Source organism: Cladophialophora carrionii (assembly GCF_000365165.1).
Source record: "Cladophialophora carrionii CBS 160.54 unplaced genomic scaffold supercont1.3, whole genome shotgun sequence".
In the NCBI taxonomy this organism is placed as follows: domain Eukaryota; kingdom Fungi; phylum Ascomycota; class Eurotiomycetes; order Chaetothyriales; family Herpotrichiellaceae; genus Cladophialophora; species Cladophialophora carrionii.
The window spans coordinates 3324990-3350085 of record NW_008481828.1 but is presented as its reverse complement, the minus strand read 5'-3'; the positions used below and the strand labels follow the sequence as shown (position 1 = coordinate 3350085).

The 25096-nt window shown below is 54.6% G+C and overlaps 8 protein-coding genes and 1 non-coding gene across 9 annotated transcripts; 5 read left to right on the top strand and 4 right to left on the bottom strand.

The window, feature by feature from the left end:
- Positions 1-1020: 1020 nt before the first annotated feature.
- G647_04623 (uncharacterized protein) lies at positions 1021-6044 on the top strand (the record flags this gene model as incomplete). Its single annotated transcript, XM_008728963.1, has 2 exons — positions 1021-5814; positions 5871-6044. 2 exons carry the CDS (start codon positions 1021-1023, stop codon positions 6042-6044), a joined length of 4968 nt encoding a protein of 1655 aa, XP_008727185.1.
- Positions 6045-6889: 845 nt separating this feature from the next.
- G647_04622 (uncharacterized protein) lies at positions 6890-7591 on the top strand (the record flags this gene model as incomplete). The annotated part of the gene is made up of 1 exon (XM_008728962.1): positions 6890-7591. One exon carries the CDS (start codon positions 6890-6892, stop codon positions 7589-7591), a length of 702 nt encoding a protein of 233 aa, XP_008727184.1.
- Positions 7592-9939: 2348 nt separating this feature from the next.
- G647_04621 (uncharacterized protein) lies at positions 9940-11085 on the bottom strand (the record flags this gene model as incomplete). Its single annotated transcript, XM_008728961.1, has 1 exon — positions 9940-11085. The coding sequence occupies one exon, from the start codon at positions 11083-11085 to the stop codon at positions 9940-9942; it is 1146 nt and encodes a 381-aa protein (XP_008727183.1).
- Positions 11086-11793: 708 nt separating this feature from the next.
- On the top strand, positions 11794-13650 carry G647_04620 (uncharacterized protein; the record flags this gene model as incomplete). Its single annotated transcript, XM_008728960.1, has 1 exon — positions 11794-13650. The coding sequence occupies one exon, from the start codon at positions 11794-11796 to the stop codon at positions 13648-13650; it is 1857 nt and encodes a 618-aa protein (XP_008727182.1).
- Positions 13651-14123: 473 nt separating this feature from the next.
- On the bottom strand, positions 14124-15604 carry G647_04619 (3-isopropylmalate dehydrogenase; the record flags this gene model as incomplete). The annotated part of the gene is made up of 4 exons (XM_008728959.1): positions 14124-15098; positions 15217-15285; positions 15467-15487; positions 15554-15604. The coding sequence occupies 4 exons, from the start codon at positions 15602-15604 to the stop codon at positions 14124-14126; spliced, it is 1116 nt and encodes a 371-aa protein (XP_008727181.1).
- Positions 15605-16210: 606 nt separating this feature from the next.
- On the top strand, positions 16211-20680 carry G647_04618 (uncharacterized protein; the record flags this gene model as incomplete). Its single annotated transcript, XM_008728958.1, has 2 exons — positions 16211-16423; positions 16475-20680. The coding sequence occupies 2 exons, from the start codon at positions 16211-16213 to the stop codon at positions 20678-20680; spliced, it is 4419 nt and encodes a 1472-aa protein (XP_008727180.1).
- A 244-nt stretch (positions 20681-20924) lies between these two features.
- G647_04617 lies at positions 20925-21040 on the top strand. The gene has a single exon (XR_573443.1). It is a non-coding gene; the product is annotated as a 5S ribosomal RNA (ribosomal RNA).
- A 514-nt stretch (positions 21041-21554) lies between these two features.
- Positions 21555-22242, bottom strand: G647_04616 (uncharacterized protein; the record flags this gene model as incomplete). The annotated part of the gene is made up of 2 exons (XM_008728957.1): positions 21555-22019; positions 22078-22242. 2 exons carry the CDS (start codon positions 22240-22242, stop codon positions 21555-21557), a joined length of 630 nt encoding a protein of 209 aa, XP_008727179.1.
- Positions 22243-22754: 512 nt separating this feature from the next.
- Positions 22755-24042, bottom strand: G647_04615 (uncharacterized protein; the record flags this gene model as incomplete). Its single annotated transcript, XM_008728956.1, has 5 exons — positions 22755-22886; positions 22935-23055; positions 23105-23512; positions 23602-23674; positions 23742-24042. The coding sequence occupies 5 exons, from the start codon at positions 24040-24042 to the stop codon at positions 22755-22757; spliced, it is 1035 nt and encodes a 344-aa protein (XP_008727178.1).
- Positions 24043-25096: the final 1054 nt, after the last annotated feature.

Genomic DNA, 25096 nt, shown 5'->3' with positions numbered 1-25096 from the left:
TGATATTCGTGGCTCTCAGCTGCAGCCAAAAAACCAAAAAACTCTATGGCAAAGCCGGGGTCGTCTGAGAGGAGATGAACACACGGTGCACTGGAGATCTGTGCGAGGGAGCTAGGGCGTCGCTCCGCCAGAAACCAAGCTTAGATCTCCGACCTAGCACACAGGTTTGTCAACGGAGAATTTTTATCAGTTGAGCTAGGCGCATATCTGGGAGGCAGGGCAGGGGGGAATCTGGAGATGCTAGTGGTGCCAAAGTCCTAGTGGGGACCAGCAGTGCCTGAAGTGTCCGTGTGGCGGCTTGCAGTTTGGGTGTGCTTTCATCCCTGAGTGGTGGGTTGGCGGTGCATTTCCTTAGCAGTGACAGGAAAGGTCCGACCACTCGCAGGTCAGCGACGCAAGGGAGCAAGGGAACCTTAACTTAGGCACGCTTAGGCTCAGGCTCAGGCTCAGGCTCGGGCTCGGATCCCATCTCAGCGCAACAGCTGGTTCTCCGGACAGATCCATCTCAGCGCAAAGTCCACCGCTCTGCCTCGTCTACTCCGTACTTCTTCCTGGCTTTAGTGCTCTGGCTATCATTCTGTAGTGAAGAGGGCAGGTGACAAGCACTGGTGGTTGTGTTTGATATGCCCATTGACCGATCATTTGTCTGACCGTTATCCCCTCCTCTGCCTTGACTGGCTTGCCTTGCTTAGCGACAACCTCCCAGCCTCACAATTCTTCACCGTGACCACGCCACGACCTCACTCACCATTAAGCAATCTCCCATTCACCCGTCCGCCGCTGCGACTTCAACGGTCGCTTGTTTGTTCCGCGTTCCTATTCAGCCGCCTAAGTCGTCCCCGATCTTGCGAATTGAATCGACGCAGCCGAGAATATCCCACCAGCGCTCTTTTTTCATGCACCGACATGTCTACACCAGATCTATTCATGACCACGTAAACAGCAGGACCGAGCGACAGATACGCGCGCCTCAAGCTGCGGACAAGCCCAATGCCTTTCAGAAGTTGAGGTGGCATCAGAATGGGCTTTAGCAGTCGCCGCCCAGTTCTGCCTGCACCGACCGAGTCTCTTGTAGACGGATCCGCCGACGAAGCTGGTCCTGCCACAGACATTGACCTGGGCACCGATCTGTCTCGACGAAGCGAAAAGACGTCCCAAACCATCCCCGACGACGGAAGCCCCATCACCATCACCACCGCTCCGAAGCACAAGTCCGGAAAACTATCCAAGTCCGGCCACCAGTCTCAAACCTCGCTGCTGATAGAGTATTTTGAAGGGAGTAAGAGCTCGGAAGGTGGACAGCGGCGGCCCAGCCTACGAGTGCGCTATACACCATCTCACTCTCGGAAGAATAAAGAGAAAGGGGACGGGCATATTCTGGTCACTGAGTCGCCAACAGCGAGGCGGCCTTCACTCAGTCATCATATACCTCTTGGTGGAAACGACACACTTGCGCAAAACGTCATTGAAGGTAGCATCAGTTCGCTGGATACTGCCGACGACTTCAGACCCTCTGTTCCAGTTGAAATCGAAGTTTTGCAGCACGACGATAGCGATCGGTCCGTTCTCAGCCCACCTCCCGAGACCAGGTCGATCATCCCTGAGTCGGACATCTCGTCTATGCCGGCAGAGAGTTCGTTGGGACCCAGCACCTCTTTGAACATGGCTCCAACAAGTGTGAGCATCGGCCGAGGCCCGTCTGCCGATGGTGCCTCTCTGAAGCCACCCATGATGCCCACCGAGCGTAATTTGAGCAATGAACGCATTACACAAAAAGTCATCGAAAAACTGAACAACAAACCACGTGTGTCAAGCAGTGGAAAGCGCCACCACAGCAGCCACAGCGGGAGTAGAAGCACTGTGAGCAGAGAGCTTGAATCAACCACTTCCGAGCCGCGCATTCGGGTGACTAAGACGGTTGATGATGATTCTTTACCCAGTGTCACTGGATCCAGCCTGGTCAGCGGCTCTCACTTGTCCGCGGATCCGCGTGGAGCAGACCAGCGATCGGTACGCTCCGGTGCCTCAAACGTGTCGATCACCAACAATCCAAAACTCCTGCAAACGGTCGAAGATGCAATCCGACGGCTGATCCTGCCAGAGCTTAACGAACTTCGACGGGATCAAAAACACTCCCACCATACCAGGCATGAGAAATACAGCAATCCCTCTGATATCTCTTCCAGTTCCCTATCGCGCGAGGAGAGGTCACGCCGAAAGTCGTCGGGCAGTAAGTCAAAGCGTCGAGTGAGTCGAGAATCAGGGTCAGACTTGCCTTCAGAGTCCCGCCGGCATCGGCGCCACAAAATCACCGAATACGACTCGCCTTCTGAGCAGAGCTACGAGCCATCAGAGTCTCATGACAGCATCCGCGAGGAGAAGAGGTCGCACAGACACAAGAGCAGCCGTCCCCGCGAGGCCGTGGCTGCGGTCGTTGGTGGTGCCGCCTTGACGGCTGCCGCGCTCAAATCGCACGATTCTGGATCTAGCCTTGAGCATTCAGAGCATCGTAGACGAAGAAGGAGCAAAAGTCGCAGCAGTCGTAGCGCAAGCCTTGCCGACAAAGATGATGCTTTCCAGAAGCATCAGGTGCCTGCCATGCCTTTTGTCAGCGAGATCGGTACAGACCTCACGCGAAGTTCATTGAAGTCCTCAAATGATGGACGTGCTGAGACACCGACACGACGAGAGGTGCGTGAGGTAATACGCGGATCCCCTCTGGAGCTTTCGTCACCAGCGTCGCAAACGACACCCACCGGCAATGGATTTGACCTGAAGAGAGGACTGGGCACGCACCATGGCAACTTCTCAGAGCACGACTTGTCCGCTCATGACCTGTCATCCAGGAGAGACACTCTTGACGAGAGCACTCTGGAAAAGCCTCGCACTTCTGAAGAACTCGACTTCAGCACCCATGGTTTTGCAGCCCTTACGGATCCAGAACGGGCCCGCCAATACGAGAGAAATCTCCATCAGCAACATCCCATCAGGAGAGGGCTTAGCCCAATCCAGAGTGTGGCTAGCTATGCAACGACAGAACCGAATCGCAACTCTCTGATGCAGCCGCGCAGCTCTGAATCCTTGCAGCGGTCGCCCGGAAAGCATTCTCGGCTTCATGACCAAGTTTCTGTCTCTTCTCTTTCATCGGCACCAAGCACTGATCTTGCTGGGTCAAGGCGACGCCAAGGAATGAGCCTGGAAAGCCGGAGTGAGGTCATGGCACAACATGCAGAGTCAATCGAAAGCACTCCTCGACAGATGGATGCTCAAGCTGTGTTCGACGAGCAGCACCTGGAGAACGAGAGCTATCGTGGCTCGCCGTATATAGACAAAGTCACAGCAGGGCAACAGGTCGTTGCGAGGGGGATCGGGGCCACCGCTGAGTATTTCGAGGTCCCAACAGGCGTGGAGTCGGCCGTTGCGTCCTTGATTGAACCTTCTCTTCTCTCTGCGGATCATAGCTACTCACCGCGCCACAGTCAAGCAGGCTCGGTGGGCGCCCGCGAGGTTGCAAGCCCTTCCTCGTCCCATCATGGTTATGTCTCCGGGCACAGTGGCAGTCCTCTCAAGCAAGAGATCTCGCATCGCAGCGAAAGTGCGCACGGTGATCATCAAGGCGCAACCGCTTTTGTATCGTCACCGATGCAGAGCCCTGCTCGCTCGCTTGAACATGTCCAGCAGCATCCCAACAAGGTCTCGCAGCCGGCTCCGCTGGCAACGGAGAATGTGCCCAGCGGTCAGGTCGAACTCTCACCCGAATCCGACATTACCACGAATCCATCAATTATTCGAGGTCCAATTGGCGGTCTCGCACCAGGCAGCACTGAACACTGGCCTTACGATCCAACACCTCCACATTCTCGAGCCAACCTGGTACTACCGCCTGTGAGCCGTGACCTAGGCTCAGCGGGGGCAGATCTCATTCCTGAGCCCTTGTCCACGAATCGTGACCATGACTTGGACGGGAAAAGAGATCTGTACACGCAACGCAGGCCTCTGTCGACTCCATTGGGCGCTGGGGATGAAGGCTATGAGACGGGTGCTAATGTGCCATCCCCGGGCCTCTACTCGCAGGGCCGAGGAATTCGTGAGGATGCGTACGCGTCAGATATTCCTCCTGACGACGCTGCCCTAGCCGACGATCCTTTTACCACCCAACGAGGCCAATATGTCAGCGGTCTCTCCCATGGATTGTCGCCCATGTATGACAATGCAACGGGTCATGGCCGCGACAACATCCACTCAAAAGATATTGTCGCTCTCATGGATCACCTGACCATGCGGGACGCTCAGCGGAATGCGAGAGACACTGAAATCTTGGTTACCCTAGTCAGAAGTGCTGCCGAGATGCGCAACTCATTCGAAGACATGAAGAAATTCATTGCCGAGCAAGGAGACAGCCTTGCGGATACTTCCGAGAAGCAGCATCAGCGGACACAGAAACTCATCAGTGGTCCTCGACCACAGCCCGTCAGCCGCCCTACCTTGTCAGCCACATCGGAGGACGACGTACCCGCGAAGCGACGCAACGTCTTCCAGCGCGCTCTTCGGGGCCTCGGCACTAAGAATTCTGTCGACTTGCAGCACATCGAAACCATGCTCATGCGGCTTCTGGACGAGGTGGAAGCCCTACGCACGCTCCAACCCACGGCGGCCGCCAGAGAGCCACCTAGATCTACTAGCCTGACTTCTGCGGATAATGCTCGAGCAGCAACGGAGACAGGCTACGAACCGGAAGGTCAAGCAGGCACGTCGTCAACCGGTGATCGATCTGGGTTCTTCTCAAACAACTCGTCCCGGCAGGCCGACTACCGCAACTATAGCACTCATCGAGACTCGGCCAACCGTGTCAGCACAGTAATGGAAGGAGACGAAGAGTATGACGACTACGGAGACCATCTGGGTAATACCACCCCCGGAAACAGGCAGAACGTCAGTCATACGCCGCTGGCGACACCACCGAGAAATGCTGCAAACGTACAAGCCAGAGGAAGTTCGGTGCCGTTGAACACTCCGCCTCGGATGCACGATCAGAATTTGGCATCGCTGAGCAACGAAAATACACCTCATCTCTCCACAGGTGACGGGTCGGGCAGGAAACACAAGTCTTTTGCATCGTCCTTTTTTCCGAAGATGGTCTCTCGATGGTCCAAGACCACTACATCTTCCGACAATTATCGCGCCAGTCAACAGCGAGTTCGGCCTTATTCAGAGCATTCTCGATCGGGCTCTAACTTGGATGAGTATGAGTACGAGCATGACCCACAGGGTGACGACCGTCTTCGGTCGAATACATCATTTCAGCGAGACCAGTATGCAGATGAAAATCGGCCACCCTCTCCCCTGATCCCCAGTCAGTTGTCCGACAACCCCAAGTATCAGGCCCATCGAAACAGCATCAACCTTCAGCATCCGCAACCTCGGCAAGGACCATCCGGTCGCTTCCAGTCTCGTTTGGAGTCTGAAGCACAGTACTTTGATGGTGAACAGATGTCGCCGACCTCACAGACGTCTTCTCAGTGGGAGGCTCACTCAGGCCTTCAGCCACAGCAAACTACGACTCCGTATGGAAGGAATCCAAGTCCGCTCTCAGATACTGCGTACTCGACAGAACAAGGCATTCACAACGACAACAGGAGCATTCGTACCGCGAGCTCTCAAGGGCCACCACGCCCGCCCAAGATTCCCAACGATGAGCCGTTGGTACCTCAGCGCCCACCCAAAGTCTTGACCAGTCCGCCGGCCTCGAACAGGCAGCAGACCTATGTCGACCACGTGACTGCAGCGAGAGCTGGCAGCCCTGCATTTGACAGGGTAAGTCTACTTTAACATTCGTTTGAAATGAACAAGCCCTAACCATACAGCCACAGACACCAGTCGCAGCACTCAAATCACCGCAGGGTCAAGTACGAAAGCCATCTGGTCCGAGGCCGCTTGCGGGATCAGGCGGGTCCAAAGGCGACTTGAACACGATCAAGAGAACGCGGTTCAGAGGCAGTCCGAACCAAATCGACAGCGAGGACGAGGCCACAGCAGCATACTAGCGGATGTGAGTTCCTAAAATGCACCGAGAGTCATTCGAGCCAGGAGTTTCGGCGCAACATGGGGTATATGGATCGTCAAGCCGTGCAGATGCCATGGACCTACCTCTTCCCACTACTTCATAGTAGCAGGTGGTCGGGCGATAGTCTCAGATTTTACGACAAAAGTTTTAAGGGCTGCATTTCTCAAGCGTGGATGGCAGCGCACCCTCGATTTCAGGCAGGGCAGTGCAGAGAAGGTCTATGGGCGCTCACAGTGTGTTGGGAAGCAGCAACCTCAGTATGACGCTTTCTGTGGTAATGAGCGTGGCACATTGGAAAGCCCTGCAATAGATACGTAATGTCAATGACAACTGGAGCTCCGCGTGTGTTTACATGCCGTTCGTCGGCCCCGAGTCGTCGTGATTGATAATGCTGAACGTCTGTCGGCGCTTGCAGCTGAGTTCATTGCCGCTGCCACACAGGAAACATGCGTCGACACTTGTCAGAGCTTGTACTGGCGGGAGTTGGCGCCCAAGGAAAGCCCAATACATGATTTACACCAGCGAGGTGCGCGTGAGCTGTGACTTCCTCGCAGAACACACGCTGAATGTATAGCTTAGCCTTCCGTCTTCACACGGTGAGAATGAATTGAAAGAATCGTGTCACTTTATTTTGGCATTGCTCACTCCCTGCGCGTTTGAGGATAACGTGATCTCACGAGAGTTGGTGCCAGACATCCTCCGTGTTCCTCAAAGTGGCATCGTCCAGCTGTCTTCGCGGCTCGATTGACGTCTTCGTCAATTTTGCTTCGTTCGCCTTGACCACAAATGATCGCAGTCACTTCGCATTCGGCGAACCAGCAAACTATGGCCGCGTCAGGAGACCGTGGCAGCATCTTCGGCTCACCCGTCTTTAAGCTCGTCGTCGGTGGCAAGGTGCTCACAGCTCACAGGGCGATCCTCGAAAAATCATGCTGGTTCCAGCGTTCGTTTCAATTCAGAGAGGGACTGACTCAAGAGATGCACTTCCCAGAAGACGCACCCGAGCAAATGGAACGGGTTCTCTCTTGGCTCTATACCGGTCAACTCGAGTACCATCGGCCGAAAATCGCGTCGCATGACTCGAAGCCCTCACTGACGGACGCTGTCCTGCTCTACATCGTCGCGGACAAGTACATGGTCCATGACCTGACGAGGCGGATCGAGGAAATGTTCCGCAAATACTTCGAACAAGACATCGAAACCGCCTTTTCGCATCACAGTTATCTCAGGACTTTGAGAGAAGCAGGGCTTCCCGACTGCTATGGTCTGAAGAAGGTCCTCCTCGAAAACCTGGCTGTTGACCTACAACGCCACGGCTGGAAGATGTACACGAAGGAAGTGGATCCGGGCCTTATCGAAGAACTGGAGAACGATCCCAAGACCATGTTGAAATTGATGGAGAATCTCACCGACATGAGAGTGTCTTACCAACAACTAGGACGCGGCTCCAAGCGGCTGAAGCGGGAACACTCGGCGACAACCGTGTCAGAGGACTTGTCAGCGCAGGCGGTCTACACCATTGACTGAGAGGATTGACTTGGCTCAACGGTGCGTCGAGGAGGGCCAGGATCTTCACCATGGTTGATATCCCTGATTCACACTCAACTGTAGATTGAGGTGGGTTGACCTCTCGGCTGGACTCACCTTCAGCATTTGCACTATCTCTTATTTTGGATACTCCTCGTTGTCGTCCTCACTTCTCCTGCTAGTTCACGACTGCGTCAAGTCGGGTGGGCCATTGTACCAGAACCTGCTACATCATCATCTCGGAGATAAGTCTCATCGCACTTCCACGAATCGAGCAGCAGTTCGCTGGCAGTGATATCAGCGACGACAGCGACGCCAGTCTCAGTATCCTGTCTTATTTTCCTGAGCATTCACCTTTCCGGTGCCATGCGAACAACGACTGATCGAAGCGTGGCCCGCGGCTCAGCACATGTCACGACCGTGGAGTGTATTTTAGCACGGCAGCATTGCAGGAATATGTGCCCGTTGGAATGTCTACGACAGGTGCAGATGCTACCCGGATGGCCCGCATAGAGCTACAGAGCAAAGACTTCACTCGGACCACGCTCATCAATAGACAGCTCGAGCTGCCAATATTTGTGCCACATTATCAACTTACGGCTAGCACAAACGACGACGATCCAACTACAGTTCAAGAGCCGTCCCAAATGGCATCACCGGCATGCTCACGATCAGGTCTCGATATCCTTTGGCGGATGTTCCTGAGCCCTAAGCTTGAGCCACGATGCAAAAAAGGCCAGCTCGATTTGATTTGAGTTGGCTCCATATTAAAAGAACGGCACTCAAGATGTGGACGGTAGGGAGGCAACATGAGAGGATTAACCACACCACGCATGCCACAACCCACGTTGCACACGGACGTGCCAGGGTTGACGAAGAATGATTGCAGCGCGCCAAGGTTGACCAAGCAAGAGGGATCACAGGAGCGTCGATCAATTGAATAAACTGAGATTTTGCTCAAGCTATGTACAAAAGTACATGTAAGGCAGTTGTGCTGTCCACCGGGTCCGATCCAGCGCCTCGATGACAACCATGTTATGCAACCATGACGGTGAGGGCAGAGAACACGCGCTATGTCCGGTTACACGCAATCACACGCACACACACATGCACACCTTGGAACACGCCAACCCGATACTGTACAGGACTGCCGGGCTTGAACTCGGCTCCGTCCCAACGCAACATACCAGCCGCCACGCCACTCACAAGCACGGACTATTCCCCCAGAATCCGCAGTCCGTGGGCTTCGAGGCCTTCGAGGTCGTTGTCTTGGTCGCCGCGCCGGTACCTTGCGCCGTGGACTTCACTGCCTTCGGGAGGAGACTCGTTTGTTGGGGCGGCGGGGGCTTTGGTGTGGTATTTGCTGGTCGCGCGGCCGGCGTAGAACTCGCGTGCTGGGTGTGCGCTGGAACTGGTGAGAGGGCGGATGAGGATCGTAGACTGTCGCACCGCGTATCACCCAGGGCGAGGTACTGGATCGGACCTGTTAGTGTATTGTCGCAGATTGCGAAAGACGTGGTGGTTAAGCAGACGAATTGGCCCTCCGTGGTGCATTGGCCGGGCTTGCTCCGTGGGAGGTCGGGTATGGGATGCGGGTGGGCGAGAACAAACGGGGCGACGAGAGATAAGAGGAGGGATGACGTGAACAAGAACGAAAATGAGGGCATCTGGACTGTGTGGGCTGGGCTGGGCTGGGCTGGCTTCACGAATGCGTTTCACGCGCGAGGATACTGCAAGGACTATGGTTGTGGTTGAGGGTGAGTGATCGTTGGGAGGGACGGATGAGATGTGCAGACTCCAGATTGGCTGAGGTGCGAGCATATACATACGTATGCTAGTCTGTGTGTTCTAACAAGCGGATCGATGGACGGGCAGAATATTCTCAAGTGGATTCGCGGCTGGCTTGATTCGAGATGTAACTACAGATGGGGCCACACTGAAGACGAAAGGGCTTCGAGCAACGCTGTCTATTCCTGTAGGTGTTCTTTGTCTTGTGGTGTCCCAGCCTGCTTTGTATCTTGTTGGTTGACTGGGCGCGCGCATTGTTTCCAGATTGAACCCGCCCAGCTTTACATTGATTAGCGAGTCTTTGTTGAAAGCGTAGTGGAATATCCCTTATCTTCGCAGCCTTGACTGCTGGTTGGAGTCATGCTTGCTCTGCAGAATTGAGGGACCACAGGGCCCAGCATAACGGGTAATCTGATATGACGGTGATTGTTCATGTGGACAGTCGGACCCAGGGGGTCGGTACCGGCAAGAAATACCTGCCGTGGCTAGTCACTCTTGCACTCCGAGAGATTCGTTACCATTGCATCAATATCATGTTGACAGACCGACCTCGTCCATCTTCACGGCCCTGGTCGGTCTGACGCTTTTGGGGCCAAGTCAGAACGCGGCAGAGGGTAGGCTCTAGCACCTTCGGTATTCAGGAGAACAACGACGGGATTACTCGGCGTATCTCCAGATATCAGTGCCGTCGAGGCAGCCTTCTTGATAGCCGCCAGGGTCGCGGCGCCGCAGGGACCAGCATTGATGCCACGACTCTGCAGGTACTGTACGGATTCGTGGCATTCCAGGTCTGACACGGTGATGCTTGCATCGACGCCCTTTGAGAGGACTGGCCAGGAGATGGGTGAGACGGTCCCGCAATTCATGCCGTTCATTATGGTGGCCGATGTGTCGATTGTGCTCCATTCACCGGCTCTGAGGTTGTGGTGTAAGCATGCAGCCGTCTCGGGCTCGACCGTCAGCACCTCAATCTGCCTACCGCCAGACTTGCAGTAGGCCACGACGGCATGACCGAGCGAACCCACACCAATTGGAGTGACGATCATGGTTGCCCGGAGGCCTCGTGCCTCGAGCTGTTCCTCGATCTCCAAAAGAAGGGTTGAATAGCCCTCGACGATCCAGGCCGGAATCCGTTCATATCCCTCGAATGCGTTGTCCTGGATGAGCAGGCCAGTGGACAGCCTCGCCGATTCTGCAAAGGCCGCAGCGACGGCATCATCGTAGCTGCCCTGGATCACGGTGACTTGTGCACCTTCGCTTTCAATCTTCCGGCGTGTTTCCCCATCCGCAAACCGGGACAGAAAGATGCGGGTCGGAATCTCCAGGATCTTCCCCATCCGTGCAACCGCATGGCCATGGTTCCCTTCCGTGGCGGCAAAGAGAGTCGTCCCTGCCTTCTTCGCCGCTTCTGACACATCTCTCAGGCTTGCGTCCAGCGACAGACCGGTCTGTTCGGCTATTGCGCGGAATGTGCCCCAGGACGCTCCCAGGATTTTGAACGCTGGCAGGCCGAGTCGACTGCTTTCATCTTTGACGAAAACGGCATCGAAACCCAACTCCTCTGCCAGGCCATGCAGCGGTACAAGTGGCGTCTGCTCATATCCGGGAAGACGCTTGTGAAAGGCTCGAGCTAGACTTATATCTGTCTCGTACGGATAAGTCCACAATTTAGCGGAAGGGTTGGCGTGCAGCGTTGAGCTTGACATGCTAGGTTTATTGATACTCCACAAGCCGACCTGCGACCATAAGTTGAGGCTTTCTGTAGGTGAGTCGGATGTGATGGGAACTGGACGATTGAATGGAAGCGTCCATTCCAGGCGATGAACACCCAAGAGCCCCGTTGTCAAAGGGCGCGTGTAGCGATCCTCTTCGTCATGAAGCCGGCGGTGGTGATGCTGTGCCAGCCATCATTATTAAAGACTCGGAGGCAGAAGGGCACTACACTGTAGGATATCACTACCCGAGAGCTGTGGCCACAGGAATGCTCTTCTACACAGTACTCCGTACTCCTGCTGCGTGGAAGAGCTTCTAGGATCGTGTGACGGGTCGGAAATACTTTATTGCGGTCAGCCAATGATAACGACGGAAATTATCCGTTCAAGGCTGCAGCAATATGGATACTACACCATCGTGACACTCGGGCTATTCCTGAAAAGAAGCACAACTGGCCAGCTGGCTTGCCACGATTGGTTGCCTTGCTCACGGACAAGCGTATGCTGCCGACGAATCCAGCAGATGTCGCCCCCGGCTGCATAATGGCTTTCAGTGCTCGCCAGCCTCTCGTCGCCCCAGTCGAGTGCGTCTCCCTCGCCCCACCGGTTGATTGGCTTTGGCCATGACATCGCGGCCCAAAGCTCTCACACCATCCTGCTCGTCATCCGAGCTGGATTTGCCGACATATGAAGAAGGCGGTTATGGCTGAGGAGGGGTTGAGGAGGACGAAGACACGACATCGCAAACATGGTGACACCGAAACATCCAAACCACGCAAACGATCCGAGGATGACACGACCACGACGAAATCTCCCGCCACCACCGACCGTCCTGCCGATATCCATGCCCTTCGAGAGGCCAGGCTCGCATATATAGCCAAAGATCCCGCGGAGAGACGGAAAGACATGAAGTACGAATATACGAAGCGTACAACGACGGTGGTGCAGGAGGACGACAAAAGGGGGAGGCGACCCAGGGTTGCGCGAGCCGTTTTAAAAGATCCAGATGTCCCTAAAACCGAGCGAAGGGCGACCAAAGGGACAGAGACAAGCCGCAGGCAGACACATCAGGATGGCGATGACGATGGCTACGTATATAACCGATCAGAAAGAGCGCCCGCCAGAGATGCAGCACAGAGGGACGCCCCTAAGCGGAAAACAACCATCGGGGATGCTAGTCCCAGGAAATCGGAAGAGAGGCGGACGGCTCCAGAGCGACGGCACACTGTGCCCACGAGACGAAAGGTAGTTTACAAATTTGACGAAGACTGGACGGACGAGCCCAAGCCACGGCTTCGTTGGGACTCAAGTGTGGTTGAGAAATCGCATCGCGTTGAGATCAAGAGGAGTGCGACAACCACAAAGGCCAAGACCGAGGTGAGTACAGCGAAGGCGTCGGAAGTCACAACCGCAACGAAGAGAACGTCCACTCTGTTCGGCGGCATCTTACCTCCCAAAGCCGCGCCGCCGAAGAAAGTGTCTTGTCTGACATGCGGCGCCGACGACGTCCCAATTGCTCGAGCCGCCCTCCTTCCCTGCAAACATCGCATGTGCAACTCCTGCCTCAAGCGTATCTTCACCATGTCCGTTACCGACCCAGCGCACATGCCCCCACGATGTTGTACAGACCAGCATATCGACCTCAAGCACGTCGAGAGGCTCTTCGACGATAAGTTCAAAGTGTTGTGGAATCGGAAGTTCCAGGAATACAAGACCAAGAACAGGATATACTGCCCGGGTCGGAAATGCGGCGCCTGGATTAAACCACACTACATCGCGATCGAAAACGGCCGCAAGGTGGGGCGTTGCAAGCAGTGCAAGCTCAAGGTGTGCGCCATTTGTTCACAGAAGATGCACACGACGCGGGAATGTCCCAAAGACCCAGAAACGAAGGCGTTTATCGAGACTGCCAAGGAGAAAGGCTGGCAGAGGTGTTATAGTTGTCACGCCATGGTCGAGCTCAAAGAAGGCTGCAACCATATGACCTGTCGCTGTACAGCCGAGTTTTGCATGGTCTGTGGGATGAAGTGGAAGTCGTGCGATTGCCCCTGGTTCAACTACGAAGCCGTCGATGCGCATCTGGGAGATCCCGTACGGCATCAGCAGGAGATCGACAGGAGGAGAGAACAGATCAACCGAGACGAAGAGCTCGCCCGCCGGATGCAGCAACTCGGTGGTGGCGATGCCGGCGGACCATTCGGCCTCGGCAACGCAGCAGATCATCACATGAATCAGAATTTCATCCAGCAGGCAAGAGAAGCATTCACCGCGAACTACGCTCAGGCGAATCGAGCTGCCCGGGACTTGCTGAACGGGTTTGTAATGGGCAGAGAGAACCAGCTACCTGGCATGCCCTTGCAGATGGACCAAATGCTGGAATTGCTCGGCCAGGGCCGCGTGCGAGATCCCGCTGAGGGACCAGAGGAAGGCCGAAGACCACGACGAAGAGGTACCGGCAGGCGGAGGACAGCCGCCGCGGACACGCCGGAAGATGGTACAGCCGGTATGGACCGGGGCGAAGAGAGGCGCATCCAGGATTGGGCGAACGATGTCGGTTGAGGGAATTGGAACTCTTGATAATGGCGCCACGAATCTGACACGTGCCAAAGTATGGCGTCTATGACTCTTTGCTTTGGGTTTCCATCCAGTGTGACGACAACAGGACTCAAGACTACGAGGTATACGTGTTGGGGCGTCCGGATTGTGTCATGTAACGTTTATTTGATACCCATTCTTCCTTCAGCAGAGTATATGGTAACGACACAAAAAAATGGAGCTTGTCTAAGGGACTCCCTCTTCATGCAGACGAGCGAGTCAAGCTGGACGCCGTGCCATGAAGCATGTAAATGACCTGTCTCCGTGGTGGCGCGTCGACATTCTTTTCTCTTTAAAAATGCCGAACTTTTCCTTTCCATTGTTTTATGAGCCAGCACGGCTGTGAAAGTCTTGCGATCCCATAAAAGGGAGAAGAGAGGTATTATGCCCTCTCACTGTCGCTCGAAACCGTCGCGCCTCATCCCACGACAAAGGTCTCACTGGTCTTTGAAAAGAGTCTCTAACTCCTTTGCCACCGCATCGCCGACCTCAACCGTCGAATTGTGCCCTCCGATATCCTTGGTCACGATCCCCTTCTCAATGACAATCCTCACGGCCTGCTCGACCAATACACTTTCCTTGGCCATGTTCAAGCTGTACAGGAGCATCATGGCAACGCTGAGAATCGCAGCGACCGGGTTGACGATGCCTTTGCCGGCAATGTCGGGCGCCGAGCCATGGATGGGTTCGTAAATGCCATTGCACAGGCCCTTGCCATCAGGCACGCCGCTTAGACTCGCACTGGGCAGTAGGCCCAGACTGCCGGGAATGACGGAGGCTTCGTCGGAAATGATATCACCGAACAAATTCGACGTGACAATCACGCCGTTCAAGGCCCGAGGGTTCTTCACCATGATCATCGCGGCCGAGTCGATCAATTGATGCTCGAACTCCAGCTGAGGAAACTCCTTTTGCATCGTCTCTGCGAAGACCCTTCTCCACAGCCGGCTTGTCGCGAGCACATTCGCCTTGTCCAGACTCCATACTTTGCTGGGCGGACTCTTCGCCAAGGCGAGATACGCAGCAAGCCTGGTGATCCTTTCGATCTCCTTCCTCGAATACGGCTCCCGATCCTCCGCCCACTCGTTCTCTCCGTCGTCTGGATTCCCCTCAACCCGGTCACCGAAGTAGATACCTCCCGTTAGTTCCCTCACAATCATGAAATCTGTTCCCTGGCAGACCTCTTCCTTCAACGGAGACCGCGCAGCAAGTGTAGGAGAAGCGAAGAAACAAGGTCGCAAGTTGCCGAATGTGCCCATTTCCTTGCGGAGCTTCAGGATGCCTTGTTCGGGGCGGACTTTGCCCACGCCGTATTTGGGCCCGCCTATTGCGCCGAGCAGGACGGCATGGGCGGATTTCGCGGCCGAAAGGGCCTCGTCTGTTAAAGGGGTGCCATGGGCGTCAATGGAGCACTGGCCAGAGGGATGGTTAGCGAAGCCGAAAGGATCTTGCGACGGAAGAGAAGCAGATGGTGTAGGGAGTGTGTGTGTCCCAGACTGGCACACGAAAAGGGTGGCTTGACAGACTCACCCCACCGAGTAGATGTTCTTGGAAGTTGAACTTGACACCGTTCGAGCACTTCTCTATCACTTTGAGGACCTGCCACGTCGAGCTTCACGTCAGCATTGCGCCCGCAACAGCTGGTCTTTTCTCAACTTCATAACAAAGAGTAATCCTCTTAGGATCTGAAATGCTTCGCTTATCTGGATTGCCCTGATATCATCGTTGCTGACCCAATTCAAATCCACGCGGAAGGGAGACTGAAGGTGAGCTCACGGACCTTGATAGCCTCGTTTGTCACCTGGGATGCATTAGCAACACTGTCCTAACCAGCAAGAAGCCAGGAATCTGTTGCGAAGCAACACACCTCAGGACCTGCATAATCGCCCCCAAAGACCACGATGTTGTAGGTGGGCATCTTGGCTCTCAATCAGACTCGCTCGCAGGGGTCTTTCCTCTTGCTTCCTCCAGATCCTTAGAACCAATATTACACACAGATATTGTGGCGAAGCCTAGACCAAACGCACAGAGCAATGTCGATGATATTGCCTGTGAAAATGGCGGGAGGGGCCGATGTCGGCGGACAGTCACGTGATGAGCGTTCAGAAGGCTGTAGGGCGGAGCAATTGAGCCGAGTGAGCAGAATTGCTCTCACGTGATTTGAGCTGCCAGAGCTTGATTTCTCTTCGCTTTTCGCGTCTTTGCTTCTTCGTTCCACTGCAGCGGAGAAAAAGGTCTCCACCTCTCATGCCCATGGGCAGGCAACAGTCAAGTCACAGCTCACGGTGAATCAAGAGACGGGATGGAGACATACAACACTTCTGGGTCCCGCAGCGACTCGCAGGTAATGCGCAGGCGCGCATCCACCATGGCCATTCGTGCTCTTCTCCGAAAATCGATATGATCTACATTGCATGGCGACCCTGATCTCAGGCAGCATCTTTCCTGCCACGAATATATCAATGCTTGAATTGAATCTCTGCGTGGCAGACGGAATACCTTTCAGGTAGACCGCTGATGCAGTATGGCTTACCTTGTCTCCAACAGCTCGGATTCCCTGTTCGGCCCTGGCTATGATGGTCCGTTCAGGAAGTTCGACTTCACCTTGCTCTTTGAGGACACGATCCTGACCATTGTTCCTGCCACCCTTTTCCTTATCGCAGCCAGTGTGAGAGCCGTATGGCTCACCAGCAAGCCGAACAAAGTCACGACTTCCCTCAGCAGACTGACAAAGCTGGTAAGCCATGGCCGAGAGAGTGTTTGTGGAACTGCTGGTGACAATCTACAGGCACTGCTTTCCGCGTTTGTGACCATACAATTGACGGTGCTTCTTGCTCGCGCAACGAACCTCGAAGTCGCCACCAAGGCGTCTGTTGCTGCAGCCGCCCTGGATTTCGCAGGTGCTTCGGCGCTGTTTGTTCTCTCCTATTTCGAACACTCTCGCTCCGTGACGCCCTCCACTGTCATTGGACTCTACTTGATCATCTCACTTCCCTTCGATGCCGCTCGGCTTCGGACGTTCTACCTGCTGCGTGGCTATGCCGCCAGGAGCATTGCGCACCTTTTGTCACTAAGTTTGGCCATTAAGCTGACAGTCCTGGTCACTGAAGCTGTCGAAAAGCGTCAGATTCTCCTGGAACCTTATCGTGATCTCCCGCCTGAGGCTACCAGTGGCATCTACAATAAATCCGTCTTCTGGTGGCTCAATCCCCTGTTGAGGGTTGGGTTTGGCAAGACGTTAGAGGTCGAGGATCTCTACAATCTGGACGACAACCTCGCCTCTGCTAACGTCGAACCCCGGTTCAGGAAAGCTTGGGCGAACGTCAAGGATCCTCACCGCTTCAGTCTCCTTCTTACCTCCGCGTACGTCCTGAGATGGCAGCTTCTCACCTCGGCTTGTCCACGTGTGCTTCTCATAGCTGCCAGGTATGCTCAGCCATTCTTGGTCCAGGACACCATCCAATATATCGGCAACCGCCAAAACCAAACAGCTTCTACGGGTTGGGGACTCGCCGGGGCTTTCTTCCTTGTCTACCTTACGACGGCCGTCCTAAGTGCCGCTTATCGGCACCTGCTCAACCGATGTGTTACCCAGGTCCGTGCAGGGCTGGTCTCCCTTCTCTTCCACAAGACTCTGGAGCTTAGCATCCTCAGTGCCGATCCGTCTGCGTCATTGACCTTGATGTCGACTGATGTGCAAAGAATTGTTGACCCTCTCACACTTTTGCACGACACCTGGGGCGGTATGGTCGAACTGGGACTTGCCATGTTCCTCCTGTACCGGAATATTGGGGGCGGCGCAGTCCTTGCCCCAGCTGTGGTGTATATCATTTCAATATTGGTAACGAGTTGGGTCGTCAGTGTCATTGCTGGCTTCCAAAAGCGATGGTTCGCTGCCGTCCAAACCCGCGTCTCGTTTACTTCTGCCTTGCTACATTCCATGAGGAACGTCAAACTGCTTGGGATGTCCTCAATCATCAAGGACCGTACCCAAGGCCTTCGAGAGAACGAGATCAATGAGTGCAAGAGATATCGGATCATCTACAACTTCCAAATAGTCGCTCAGAACGCACATGTTGTTTTCGCGCCATTTGCGACGTTCCTGCTCTACTACATCAGGTCGCGCAATTCGGGAGACGCCCTCGATTTGGCGGCCTCGTTCAGTATCCTGACCATATTTAGGTTGGTGGAGGATCCTTTCAATACCTTGCTATTGAGCTGTCCGCAGTTGGCGAGCTCACTGTCATGCTTTGAGCGCATCCAACAATACCTCTTGTCCAACTCGCGGCATGACAACCGACTTTCACTGCGTCGCGACTGCGATTTGGACGAAGACCCGGGTATCGCATCTCTCCGAGAGGACTCGATTTTAATGACTCCACTTGGCGCCGGCAGGAGTCCACAGGGTGATGCGTTGATGCTGAAGAATTGCTCCTTCGGCTGGAAGGAGGTGAGTCCGCCAGTTGTACATGACGTTGATTTAGCTTTGCGTGCGGGCTCGATGACTATGATCATCGGCCCGGTCGGTTGCGGCAAATCGACCTTGCTCAAAGGGATTCTCAGCGAAACACCGCTCTCTCGTGGCTTTGTCTACCTTCGAAACCAATCTATTGCGTTTGCCGATCAGGAACCCTGGATACAGAATGGCACCATCCGCGACGCTATCCGTGGCCCAGACACAAGAGGTATCTTGCATGACAACGATCCGTGGTACGAAGAAGTCGTCAACTGCTGTGGATTGGCAGAAGACATCGCGTTGTTCCCGAAGGGCGACAAAACTGTGATCGGTTCTAAAGGCATCTCTCTGAGTGGTGGCCAAAAGCAAAGGTTGGCTCTCGCCAGGGCCGTCTACTCAAAGGCCGAGATTCTCATCCTTGACGATGTGTTTTCCGGGCTCGATAATGATACAGAGGAGCTGATATTCAGAAGACTATTCGGACGATCTGGACCACTGAAAAGACTGAAGACAACAGTAATCCTTGTAACACATGCCGTGCACCGGCTTCCATACGCCGATGTCATCGTCAGTCTGGACTCAAACGGCCGAGTGACTGAACAAGGAAGCTATGCGAATTTGATCGATCAGGATGGCTACGTCCACAGTCTTGAGGTACAATTCAAACGGGAGCCCGAACGTGTAATCGAGGAGGGAACAGGTCATGAGGCCGAGGCAGCGAAGGGCGGCAAAGAGCTCCCTACCACGGACACGGTTCGAGAAGACAGAGGCCTCACCGACGATACCATGCGACGGACAGGCGAATGGGCCACGTACAAGCACTGGCTCAAGTCTTGCGGCTATGTATCAAGCGCGTTGTCCATCCTATGGGCTACTTGCTGGGTTATCGCCGCCCAAGCTCCTGGTGTATTGGTCAAATTCTTCGGCCACTCCTCTGATCAGGCAACGACATTCATCATCATCTTCGGAGGAGCCTGCATCCTTTCAGGTGCGGCCGTCGTGCTCGTGGCATACCAAATTTTCATGGATATGGTGCCCAAAAGTTCCAGCAACCTGCACCTCAATCTTCTCGAGGCTGTAGTCAACGCGCCACTGTCCTTCTTCACGCACACCGATATCGGTAGTATCACGAACCGCTTCAGTCAAGACATGGCTTTGGTTGACTCCGAATTGCCGTTCTCGTATGCCGATTTCATGTTATCCTTCATCAACTGTGGCTTTGGCCTTGCACTCATGGCCGCTTCAGGAACAGGATACTTTGCTGCGACAATTCCCGTGGTACTTGCAGCCTTGTACGGAATCCAAAAGTACTATCTGCGGACGAGTCGCCAACTGCGCATTCTCGATCTCGAAGAAAAGGCTCCGCTGTACACACTGTTTGGCGAGATAGCTGCTGGCTTGGTCAGTGTCCGTGCTTTTGGGTGGACGGAGAAGTTTGCAGAGCGAAATCTCGAGCTGCTGGACCGGAGCCAGCGACCATTCTATCTCCTGTGGTGTGTCCAGAGATGGCTCGGGATTGTTCTGGATCTCTTGGCGACGGTGCTCATCACGATATTGATGGTGGTTATCGTCGCAAAGCGCCAGTCCATCGAGCCTGGCCTTGTTGGACTAGGTCTACTGAGCACTGTGAACCTGAGTAGCGGCTTGACTCACCTGGTCAGGCAGTGGACTATATTGGAAACCAGCATTGGAGCAATTAGTCGGCTGAGGGACTTTGCGAAGAATACCGAGTCGGAGCACAAAGCGTGGGAAATCGACGCCATTAGCAGCCAATGGCCGGAGAAAGGACAAGTGGGATTCTCGCGCTTCAAAGCCAGCTATGCTGCAGATTCGGTGCTGGTGCTGAAGGATGTTGACTTGGATATCCGCTGCGGTGAGAAAGTGGGCATCTGTGGCCGCTCCGGAGCCGGCAAGAGCTCAGTGCTCGCCAGTCTCTTCCATCTACTGGAATTCCGCAGTGGCCAGGTCCAGATTGATGGCGTTGACGTCTCCCGCATACCGCGCGAGACACTCCGTGCCAGACTGAATGTTATTCCCCAAGAGCCGTGGTGGATCACGACCGAGTCTGTCCGCTTCAACATGGATCCATGGACGGCCAGCGGTACAGAGCTCCAAACTCCCCTGAGTGAACACTCGCATGAGCGAGACGAATTATTCATCTCCGCCCTCGCACAATGCCAGATCTGGCCCGTCATTCAAGAGAAAGGCGGACTCGACGCAGTCATGACCCCTGACTTCCTCTCCCACGGCCAACGGCAGCTCTTCTGTCTGGCCCGGGCACTGGTCCGACAGTCAAACATTGTGGTACTGGACGAAGTGTCCGCCAGTGTGGACGTCAAGACGGACGAGTTGATGCAACGGATCATCAGGGAGAAATTTGCAGACTGCACTGTGATTGCGGTGGCACACCGGTTGAATACCATTGTCGATTTCGACCGGGTCGTTGTGCTTGCCAAGGGAGAAGTCGTCGAGGTTGGTGTGCCGTCGGAGTTGTTGCAAAGGCAACGAAGCGCATTCAAGGGATTGTACGAGTCTTGAATTATTAGCGATGGCAGATCGAGTTTAAACAGCACAAGAGAGAGTTGGAAATCATCTACAGCGAAAACGACAGCGACAGCGACAGCCTTGGGAGTGATAGATAGATAGATACATCGATGAGCATCCACGGGCTTCACCAGTGACCAGTCTGGCTAGAACACACTACACAGCAGACAATAGACAGCAACGACGGGATTTTGTAATTGTCGTACATAATTTAGATTCCCATATTTAGATCTCGCAATCGACCATAGGATAGAGACAACAGCGCTTCCCGTTTGCTCAGCGGTACTTAAGCTCTATGCCGGCCAGTCAGTACTAAGGTGGGTGACCACTTGGGAATCCTGGCTGTTGATTGTTTTTCTGGGGCCTCAGATAGACGTAAGGTTTGCTTTGCTTTTGTTTTTGCTTCTCGAGCTGCTTAGAGCTGGGAAGAAGGAGGGCAGGGGAAATGGTGGGTTAAAGGGCAAGAGAGATTGCCGAGGGATGGGGAGGTCTGTCCTTTAGTCGTCGGACGTTTCCTTTTTATTCTCGGTCCGGTCAGAAGAAAGACTTGGTCATATTGCTACTCGACTGGCATTTCTCCTACAGGCACATGTGTCATGGTTTGAACGAGATGCTTTTATGCAGTGAGCCCGACTTTGGATCACTCACGAAGTGGCCGCTGACAGCATGATGCGCTGATGGGACGGAAAGGAAGAGAAGAAAAAGAGAAGAGGACAATGGTTGCCAAAGCTGTGTTGAATTCCGGGCTACACAGTACATCCACGTCAGTGATCGAGCATTCCCAATTGCCCTGAGTCGAAGTATAGGTAGACTGCGAGAAGGCTGAGCGAGCCCATAGCGCGCCCTGCACGCTACATCTCGACGACAATCAATTGACAAGACAGACGGTCTCCTGGCTGGGACCACCGGCAGCTTCACAGCCGTCCAACCATTCAGGGTCAGGGCTTGAGACATTGAAATACGCAACGATACTCTTGATGGTTAGGAACACGTCAGTTGTGCTGGGGCGTCCACTCCACCAACTATTACCATCTGCCCATAGCTTGAACTGTAGGTTGCCACCCATGCCATCCCCTGGAACATTGCGTCTGTTGACATGGACAAGCCTGCCGTCGACAAAATATTGCACGCCGAGGTCAGGGTGAATGTCAAACCGATATTCTCGGAAGACCTCGGGCTGGAAATGAGGATCACTCAAAGACCTAAGCACGGTTGCATCGGGGATAGGTTGTCCATCTGCTGCTAGCGAGGGGTGGGACGTGAAGCTGATGGTATTGTTGACAAATGAAGTGCCCATCGTGACGATCTCGACGTCGATCTCGGATCGGTCGTCCTGGCACGTTGGGGTCAGCTGTGCAAGTCTGAAAGGAAGAGACGCCCGGGACACCCACATGATACCAGAAGAAACCCGCACAGGCGCCACCATCAGAGCCTTCGAGTTTGAAAACCGTGCGATAAGACCCGTAGAGCATGTCGAGTCGTCGGCTCTGGATGCCAGCGATGCTGACTGTGCCGTAAGCGTCAAATTGAGCCTGGGTCAGGCCACGTTGTTTCATAACTAGGTGCTGGTCATTGATCTCGACATTCTTCCAGTCGTATTTGGTGTTGAGAATCGAGGGTGGATTATCGGCCAGCTGCTAGTAATCGTAGATCATCCAGTCCTCGTTGAAATGAGTGGCCAGCGGGTTATCGAGCATTGAGTCGACATCAATCGGGTAATCGCTGAAGTCCTCATACAGACGATGAGTGTAGACTGTATTCTGGTCGTCAAGCAGCCAGCCACATGGACAGTCGGCACCAAGAGTGTCATGGACAAGGGTACTAAGTGTTAGAGTGCATATGGTGAGAAGGAAATGCATCTTTAACCGATGTATAGTGGATGCCGTGCGTACTCGGTATTGGTTGGGTGAAGGAGAGAAACGGCTGCGTCGAAGCGGGCTGAAAAGAGGATTTGACCCTCATCGTCTGGAAGGAAGCTGCATCTCGCCAAATCGAGCTCAGAAATCAACGGTGAAAAGGCAACAGCCCGTGGGGGTGGGTGCAGGCCACTGCAGCTCCTCTTGCCCCTTCAGTAAGGTTTGTATCTTGCATCTGATACTTTTTTGACTTTGGCTTTGGCAGGGGTGACAGGCGGCGCACTGTCGCGGGGACGGAAGGCAGCGACCCGTCCATCCTCACCCGCTGTAAAAATCGTCCCGTTCTGCAGGAATCAGGAGGCTGCAGAGGCCAGCTGGTGGGGGTGACCTACCTCATCGTCCACGTACACCGATCGAACAATCTCCTCCCCATGGGCGCCTTCAAGCACGATGCGCTGGTCGAGACTGAGGCCGATTCCACGATCAAGTTTGACCAGATCTACGCGAGAGTAACTGGGGAACCATCAGACAAACCAACCACACTAGGGGTTCTCCGACGTACCTGTGAGCGCCACACGCCACTACGTGGTCCTGGCCACTTTGGAGAATATCAATGACATATTCGCAGGGAACGGCTGGTCTGAGATCCCCGAGCTGGTCTGGCGCTGGCGTTCGATCGGCCTCCACGTCGACGTCGTCCACGGTGAGAGAATGCAACGCAAGATTCTGGTCGGAGCTCAGAGCGTAGAGGTCTGTGGAGCCCAGGAAACCCGTCTTGTGGATCGGACCATGGTTGACGGCTTGGAGCAGGCTATCTTGTTCCTCCTGAACTTCGGTGTCGAAGATGCAGACCAACCCATCGTCGCCCCCACTTACTAGCAGATTATCCCTGGACGGGTGGAAGTTCAAGGCCGTGATCTCATCGTTGACCTCGGTATTCTGCCACCGAATTTTCGTCTGTCGTCGATCCCTGACACCGTGGAGCGATCAGTACCCGTACACTGGTGCTAAATCTATGCAGATGAACCAGCAGGCCACACAGGGCGTCGGCTAACCCACCAAAGAGACACGACAGATTCACTGCCAAGGGCCACGTCGTTGCGCCTACTTGCTAGAGCATTCACAGGTTTCTCTGCGGCAGACGTCAGTCAACCGTCAAGTCTCGATGATAGCCTGACAGGCGTGACAGTCACACATACCCGACTTGAACTGCGCAGCTCTAGATCGGGTTCTCAGATCGAAGACAGTTACTGCCCCGTCGCCGCCCGCACATATTACAGCGGTCCCCTGGTCGGCCACCACCAATGAGGTGAGGCCAACGGGCGCACCTTGCAGTCTGCCAACGTCGGACTGATCCAGACTGTCCCTGTTCAGAAGGAGCAATTCATCCGCCGAGGTAATCGCCGCAAGCCCACGATTTGTGACTGGCGCAATGGCAAAGACATACACGTCCTCCCGGGACGAGGGCGCACAGCCGCCTAGCAGCTGATAGGTCTGCATCTGGGAATACGACGCTAATCAGGATCAAAGCATCAGAAGTCAAAGCGGTGTGCAGCCTTTGAGAAGAAAGCAACAGTGTTTGTGCGACGGGCGCTACGCGGATTCAGCTGCGGCAAGTGGATCGGCAGCGGCAAATAGAGCGAGCAAAGGACGCGATTGCATTGGTTGACAGACGCGATGGTCGTCTTCTAAGCGCCCTTGCGATTCCTCGCGGGGAACTGTTAGAACCAGCGCGTCGAGATACAGCGGTTGGACATGGGCATGCAAAAGCAGGAACTGAGTACGAATACGTGAAAAATCAATTTACAATGCATGGCGCCTGACCTTGCTTGTCAGGACCGGGTGGACGGGCTTGGTCTGAGCGGCAAACGCTGAGTCAACGAACGCAGGGGGGAAGAGAATCTGCATCTCGAGCCGCCGGGGTTGTAGTAAGTTACACAGCAGACGTAGTACAACACCGAGGGTTTGAAGCGTGACACGGTGTGTCTGTTGCCCCAGCATCGTGAGGCGCCGTTGACGTGACGCATGCCAATCCAATGAAAGAGGCGCGTTGACCCCTACAATTGAATCGGTGCATCACGTCGCTTTTACGCCTGGCAATGCAGTCTAGGCAGTCCTCGAGGATGCTATTTGCGAAGCTGGGTGCCCTCAGGCAGGTCAAAGCAAGTTTCGCCTCAACCGACATGGCGGTAAAGGAGCTGATGCATCGTGTTTGCTTGGTAAGGTTGGCTGTACGTACATTGGGGACGAAGCACACAGATGTCATGACGGTGAGCCAGTTTGTCGGATAGGCCGAAAACAAGGATGGCGTCGATAGTGCGAACAATGGCTCGAGATGAATGAAAAGGGGGGATCTGCAGAACGAGCAGGTAAGAGGCTGGGGGTGAAATGCCTGCTCTGAGGAGTGAGGACGGCATGAGGGCAGAGTGACGACGGAGGGAGTGGCCTCTCAGCTGTGAAACAGAGACCCGAGGATCTGGTTCTTATCAAAAGTTGGCGGTATCTCGAGGTCCGGGTACCCATGCCGCGCGTCCGTAGCTCTTCAAGACACGCC